Raw genomic sequence first — 7,049 nt, 5'->3', positions numbered from 1 at the left:
CACAAGCACCTTTTGACCCATTGTAGTAGGTTTCCAGGTTTTTATTTTAAAAAATAATTGAAAAAACATATTTATTAGTGAATTAGTTAAAAAACGTAATTAAGGATTTAGGTTAATCTCATCACCATCTTCAATCTTTCATCATATATCTTCATCATCTAACAACACAAGACCTAGGAAACTAAATTTATTCACCATCAACTATATCATTCTTTCTTCATCTTTATTCTCCAACAATAGAAAAAACTGAAAATAAACAAATTATTAATTATCATCTTCATTATTCTAGAATGAACAACCCATTACAATCAATAAAAAACTAAAAAATACAAGAACAGGGGAGGATGAGAGAACCAGGGAAGGTTCACGAACAATCTGGAACCCATTTGCTATTATTTCAACTATCAAACACAAGCTCCACCAGATTCCAAAATTGAATCACTAAATCCAACAAACACCAGATTATGAGAAATATCACCTCCCCAGATTATGAGAAATTTAAATAAAAAAATCTATTCTTTCTTATCATTTAACTCTGTGTGTATCTTCTCTTCTTCCCCAAGCTCTCTATCTTGCAACCTTCTTCTATTTTTCAGATCTGGAAATCAACATCCATAATCCTCATCAACAGATCTGAATCATAGGCAAACAAATTGTGGAAAAAAAAGAAAACAAAATTGATGTTTAAGAAGATTTAATGGATCTTATCTAGAGATTTGGAAGATGATGAGGATACCTTGCTTGGACGAAGGATTTGAAGATGGGAGGGAATTAATAGTGAGACCCAGCGGCGGTGGCTGTGGGAGATAGCGACCATTGCCTCTACACGCCCCACCGACTGTGAAACCTAGATCTGAACGGGGACGGTGGATCTTCAAATTGGGGGAGGGGGTTCTTCGCACCAGACCCTCAGCCACCGCGCCGCTCCTCACTATTGTGTCACGTGCCACCGCGGAAATAACCATGTGGGGCCAGCGCTTGAACTACCCAGTAACCACCACCGCTTCACTCCACGCAGATCTGAAACTGGAAGTGGAGGAGGGAGAGGGTGTTGTGGTCGCCGGGAAATGCACCGACGGAGAAGAAGGAGAGAAGGCAAGGGTTGTGCTGGGAGGAAAGGGTTGTGGTGGGGTGCATGGTGGTAGATGGGAGGGATTTCTGGTGGAGAGGAGGTCTGGAGTAGATTCAGAGAAAAGATGAACATGTGAGAGAAATGTTTTTGAAATTTTTTGATGATTAAAGGATTAATGATTGATTAAGAAAATAAGTATTTTTATTTTTATTTTTTAAAAAAAACCGGAAAACCTCCTGCACCACGTAAAAAGGTGTTTGTGTAACTATGCACAAGTAAATATATTAAAGATTTCCTTGTAACTGGAAAATAATAACTGCGTGTGTGGGTGAGAAAGATTGTAACTGCATGAAGACAAAAATTTGAATATTAAGGGGAAGAAAAGAGTGGGAAAAGAAACGCGTACAAAATAAATAGTTGTTCTTTTTAAGTCAAGAACGAAAAACATGTTCAAATCTTTAATAATTGAGAAGTACAGTACTAACAAGTAACAACACACTCTTTATCCCACTCAACACATTCTTATTGATTGGTTGAAATACATGAAAGTCCTACCAAATTAGAAGTGGAACTCTTTTTTTTAGACATCACATAAATTTCAACAAATCAATCAAAATGTTGGAAAAAGAGTATTAAAGTGAGTTTTACCAGCAATTTTCCTAGTAATTTTTTCTAGTAATTTTCACACGTCGTGTAAACTATTAGTACCACACTTACTATTTGTCTCAAGACAAAGATCAAACGATTCCTTGGTGTAAACAAAGATCAACCTCACCAAGATAAACCCCAACTTAAAAATAAGAAAAAAACGTAAAAGGAGACGATTGGCTGCCTCACTTTCAATTAAACGTAACCTATACACAAACAAATGCTTAATTGCCATATAATTGATAAAAAACCAGAACCGTCTGTACTAAGAAAGACAACAATTAACCAGGAAGCTAAAAATAATTTTTACTTTATTAAAAAAACATGGCTTAAATATCATTTTTGTCCCTGAAATTGTAAAGGGAATCAAACCTAGTCCTTATAAAATATTTGCATCAAATTGAGTCCCTAAATTATTTTTTTTAATCTAATTGGGTCCAAAGTGTGTCTATGTCTGATGTGGCTTGTTTTTAATCTCACTCAGCTTTTCCATGTGGCTTTTTCATTTTTTTTAAATAAAATTAATTTCAATTCTTTTTTTTTAATTCCAACTCATAACATTAAAAAAAACATAATCTTGCAACAAAAAAAAAACCTAATCTAATCTAAAAGACCTAACCTAATCTGAAAAAAAACCTCACCACTTAAACATACTCATTCATCTTCAAATCCAAAAATTTTAAAACCCAGAAATTTATCCTCCTCTTCATCCTCATTCATCTTCAAAAATCACTAACTAACCAAAACATCAAACTAAATTAAAATTCCTAAATAACCCCAAACCCCTTCATTTCTACCCCTTGTTGGACAGAGACAAATACAAGCAAGGCCTCAAGTAACATCACTACCTCCCCTGCCATACCACCCACCGCTGCTACAAGCCACACCCCCCATAATACCAGCAACCTCACAAATAGCAACCACACAGCGCTGAACCACCCACCACGAGAAGCTCCCCCTGTCAACCCATCGACTGCAGAAAGGGAAGATGAGAAGGAGGCTGTGTGGATGAATAGAGATGAGAAATTAGGTTTTTAATTCGGGTTTAATTTTAATTTGTTAAAATCATTTACCCATCTGCATTAAAAATAAAATATAAATCCATGTGGAAATACTAATTGGGTAAAATTTGTTCCACATCATCCTGAAACACACTTTGAACCCAATTAGATTTAAAAAACAATTTTAGGGACCCAATTTGATGCGAAAATTTTACAAGGATCAGGTTTGATTCTCTTTACAATTTCAGGGACCAATAGAATATTTAAGCCAAAAAACATAACTGAAAAGATCAAAAATCAACTAACCTTAATATAAATTCCAAGGGGGTTTCAAATAAAAATAAAAATAGAATTCCAAAGGGATAATTAATACCAGGGCAAATCACGGCACGCATGGCCGTTGCATGTCAAAGGATTATACAATAAGCAAAGAAAAATGGCAATATGGCAATGCACCCAACTCTAAACTGAATTCCTCAAAATCAACCATCCAATGCAATAACTTAATTCCTCAATAAGGTCAATAAACTGGAGTTAATACACTCGACTTAGTGTGGAAGTTTTATAAATGGGGGACAATTAGTAGCAGATCCCAGTAGCTTGTGAATAGACAAAAGTTCTAGTTAGAAGCGTGCAAAATCTAAGGAATCGAATGGCTGAAAGTGAAGAATGAAAGACAATTGGCCTGTGCGTTTCGTTAAATAGGGTCAATCTTATCTTACTCTCTTGTAGATGATGTAAGCTTAGTGTCTCACACAACCAAGATGCTGATAATTGCAGTGCCAAGCGCGTACCATTAAGACCACGGATGAAACAAGAAACACTCTAATTGGGATGCAGACATCCAAAGTAGCATCAATTCAACCACACAGAATGACGAGAAGCAGACACAATACACAGCTACTCACTAAACAAGTCCCAATTTTAAAAAGATGGTGCAGCAAGTGAATAACTAGGTTTTTATCCATCCACCTTTGGACTTCTCCAATTCAAAAGAAGGATGCAACTGTAGCATTGTCAACAAAAAGGTCATACCCAGAGCAACTAGCCAACATTGCAGTTTTAGTCAGCTTATATGCAGAAGCAAGAAGATGACTGTAGAGGCATGCAGCAGAGAAGCAGACAAGAAGTACTAAGTGGCGAAACGAAGCTTTGTTTTGGCTGATAATTGCACCTCAAAACAAAGAAACATGAACATTTCAGGAGCGTTTGATGCAAATATATAAAAATTACCATAGTGGATAAGACTAAAAGCAAACAACTAACATAACTATATAAAGTAGGGATGACTAAAGTAACCTTCAGGATTCAGTAAGCTGAAGAGACAAGACATCCAATGCAAAACAGTGTCCAATGCACCCTTTTGGCAGCTATTACACTACACAAGTGACGTCATATTCCAAGTTCCCAACAATACCCTTTGTCATGACATCGACATAATTAACATGTATGTTGGATGCTCATCCAATCCTAGAGGAACTAGAATAAAGCAGAGCAGGCTCCTAACAATTATTTAGCATTTGCTCCATTCACATTGTGATCTTAATCTCTGAAAAATAAAATCATGAGAATTTAAATCAACATGGGTAATCGTTTCTCATATTATTTATCCTAAAGTATCAAAAACAATTGAGTCAAACACACTAAAGCATACCCATTAGCATAAGGTGAAACACGACGAGCATGACGGTATGGAGGGGACCTGCTGTTGCTGCGACCACGAAGAGGAGGTGTTATGCTACGAGGTCTTGGAGATCTCCTCCCACGAGGACTATAACTCCTGATAAAATAAAACATCAAAAATACTATATCAGAAGATAAATACATCAGCAAAGGATTTGTTCATCAAAAGTGCCTTTTTCTATGATGCTTATTACCATACAACTAGAATATGTAGACTGAAACTACAAATACTACAAGGGCCAATTTGACAGGCTGTCAAACCCATATTAAGTTTGAGATCTTCTCCAGTCATTCAAATGAACTCATTTGGATTTAGTTTAGCTTGTAGGCATAATTTTCAGTCTGATGAAAGGATAGACTAAAAATACTATAGACTAATGACAATTAGGTTTCGACAGGAAGAAAGAAATTTATGCCAACTAATAATATGGAAAAAGTGGTATAACTTCAGAGAGATACAAATCTACATTTGAACAGATCCTACATCATAGAAAATAACAAATCCACAAATTAACAAGGAATAAAAGATAGGACAGGAAGTTGAGATACTGAGTTAAAAAGGGTGCTACTTCGCAAATTTTCCAAGCAATACAAGATGACAAGAACCCCATGAAATTTCATAAGACTAAAGGCTGAGCCTATACCAAATTTAAAAATGAACAAGATATGCCGCCCGGAGCATGTCATTGGATTCTTCAATTTGATGCTTGTTTAGGCAGGTTAAGAGTCATGCAAACACTTCGAATACCTACTTTTGGGATCCTATATCATTGCTTAATCATACTTTAATTGATGCTTTGTAATCAATATATCAAACATATTTGTATTTCTATATACTGAAATTCAATCCAAACTACGTACAAAACACAATGCTAGAAGGCTCATACATTTGAAAGAGTTATATGAAATAGATATTTTTTAGTTATATATAGCATGGACTTGTAACTTACCTACGGCCATAACCATAACTTGGACTTCTACGACGCCGGTAAGGACTAGGACTTCGTCTCCTTCCACTTCCCAGGCCTCTTGAACCACCGCGGGAGCGACACTCACGAGCAAAGTGTCCAGGTTCACCACATTCATAGCATTTCAGGTCCTCACCTCCACGCCCACGCCCACCACCACGGCCTCCTCCACCACCCTTAGAATTATGAGAAAGCTCTACACGCCAGCCATTTTTTCCTGCATGACATGCAAACATTAATGCCAATCCAAATCTAGATGATGCAGCAAAGCACAAGAACAAATGCTTAACAAGGACTGGGTACACAAGGACCCAAAATGACAAACCGACAATACATGAAAACATACTGACCATCCAAAGCATGGATTGCATCCAGTGCATCCCTCTTATCATCAAACTCGAGAAATGCATATCCTGGTGGTCTACGTGCAACCCAGACACTGCATAGAGCACATAGGAGAACATAATGTCAAGCTTGATGAGACCCTGAGATAAACAGAAGACATAATTGCCAATACAAAAAATTGTATGAACTCCCGGGTTTCGAAATTCACAAAAGATGTTTGAAAATTGAAATTAAGGATAAACAAAAAGAGAAAATCACATCACATATGAGGGATGAACAAGCATATTGGAATTCAGATGATGAATAATTTAGTCACCATTAAATTTAAGTCAATAATTGGTATTCATCACCACTATCTTGGTGTCAAATGATGCATAAACTGAAAACAATTTGATCAATTTTTCCCCAATGAAGAAGAGATAAAGAAAGAGAACTACCTTCGCAGAACACCATACAAGCGAAATTCGTCTTCGAGATCCCTCTCAGAGACACGAGGGTCCAAATTCCCAACATAAACCCGAGACATTGTCCCAAAATCAGAACCACCCTATAGAAATTTTATTTCTTCAGAACAAAGCAAAACCACATCAGTTATCTCAAATAATGGGAAAAAAATGCAATTTGTATGAACATCGAGTCCCAAGTGAACAAAAACTGAAAACTTTGCACGCCTGCAAAGAAAAGGGGGAAAATAATATTGATAAAAAAGAGTTTGAGAAGTGAAAGAACTTTAATCGTTACAGTTACAGACACAGGGTTTTGATTCGAAGAAGAGTTAAGTGAAGATCAAAGCACTCACTCACCTGCAAATGAGAGAAATCTCGAGGATTCTGAATGATCGGAAGGTGAATCAACCACAAGGCTATAAAGCCCTAGAATTTCTGAATTTCATCAATTCAAATAGTTCATCACTTCTTTTTTGTCGAACAATGTTGGGAACAATTTTTTTACATCACATATTTTTGTCCATATTCATCGCATTTTATTTTTGGTCCAATATATCCATCACTATACTGTCAAAAAAAAAAAATATATCCATCACTATTCCCGTTTTTTTTTTTTGGTCAAAACTATTCCCGTTTAACTTTTTCATTGTGACTTTTCAAAAAAAAAAACTTTCATTTCGGCCTAATCATGGGCTCGTAAAAAAGGAAGGGAGAATGGGAGATGATCCATACACTACCCATACCCTTGGTTGACTTGATTTCCGCAAACTCTGTATACTTCATGTTTCTTAAACTCGAAACAAATTTCACCAGTTAATGTTCCCAGTTTTTAATTCCCAAAATACATTTCATTTGACTTCTGGGAAAATGAAATCCCGGTATGCAT

The 7,049-nt window shown here is 36.2% G+C and overlaps 2 protein-coding genes across 4 annotated transcripts; both read right to left on the bottom strand.

The window, feature by feature from the left end:
* Window positions 1-348: 348 nt before the first annotated feature.
* LOC130715813 (uncharacterized) lies at window positions 349-1,402 on the bottom strand. The gene is made up of 2 exons (XM_057565934.1): window positions 737-1,402; window positions 349-598 (listed from the first exon to the last, which is right to left on the bottom strand). Exons 1-2 carry the CDS (start codon window positions 963-965, stop codon window positions 513-515), a joined length of 315 nt encoding a protein of 104 aa, XP_057421917.1. The 5' UTR covers window positions 966-1,402; the 3' UTR covers window positions 349-512.
* Window positions 1,403-3,049: 1,647 nt separating this feature from the next.
* LOC130714001 (serine/arginine-rich splicing factor RSZ21) lies at window positions 3,050-6,658 on the bottom strand. Of its 3 annotated transcripts, XR_009011101.1 has the most exons (7): window positions 6,521-6,658; window positions 6,155-6,281; window positions 5,723-5,811; window positions 5,355-5,589; window positions 4,376-4,501; window positions 4,021-4,270; window positions 3,050-3,882 (listed from the first exon to the last, which is right to left on the bottom strand). XR_009011101.1 is itself a non-coding variant. In XM_057563854.1 (6 exons), exons 2-6 carry the CDS (start codon window positions 6,241-6,243, stop codon window positions 4,264-4,266), a joined length of 546 nt encoding a protein of 181 aa, XP_057419837.1. In that variant the 5' UTR covers window positions 6,244-6,281; window positions 6,521-6,658; the 3' UTR covers window positions 3,216-4,263. The 3 variants fall into 3 exon arrangements, 2 of the variants coding, with proteins under 2 accessions (XP_057419837.1, XP_057419838.1); XM_057563854.1 differs by having other exon boundaries at window positions 3,216-4,270; XM_057563855.1 differs by having other exon boundaries at window positions 3,216-4,270; window positions 6,155-6,264; window positions 6,521-6,570.
* Between the last annotated feature and the right edge of the window lie 391 nt (window positions 6,659-7,049).

The sequence above is a fragment of the Lotus japonicus genome, chromosome 4, assembly GCF_012489685.1.
Source record: "Lotus japonicus ecotype B-129 chromosome 4, LjGifu_v1.2".
Taxonomy (NCBI): Eukaryota; Viridiplantae; Streptophyta; class Magnoliopsida; order Fabales; family Fabaceae; genus Lotus; species Lotus japonicus.
Note: the sequence above shows the minus strand (reverse complement) of the source record. Positions and strands in the feature narration are given on the sequence as shown.

Excerpts from the sequence above, each read along its gene's own strand:
- LOC130715813 (XM_057565934.1), bottom strand. The coding sequence starts at position 965 with ATGGTTATTTCCGCGGTGGCACGTGACACAATAGTGAGGAGCGGCGCG. Across the intron at positions 599-736 it reads AAATCCTTCGTCCAAGCAAG|ATCTGAAAAATAGAAGAAGG; the intron begins GTATCCTCATCA and ends GTTGATTTCCAG.
- LOC130714001 (XM_057563854.1), bottom strand. The coding sequence starts at position 6,243 with ATGTCTCGGGTTTATGTTGGGAATTTGGACCCTCGTGTCTCTGAGAGG. Across the intron at positions 5,812-6,154 it reads TTGTATGGTGTTCTGCGAAG|TGTCTGGGTTGCACGTAGAC; the intron begins GTAGTTCTCTTT and ends TGCTCTATGCAG. Across the intron at positions 5,590-5,722 it reads TGCAATCCATGCTTTGGATG|GAAAAAATGGCTGGCGTGTA; the intron begins GTCAGTATGTTT and ends CATGTCATGCAG.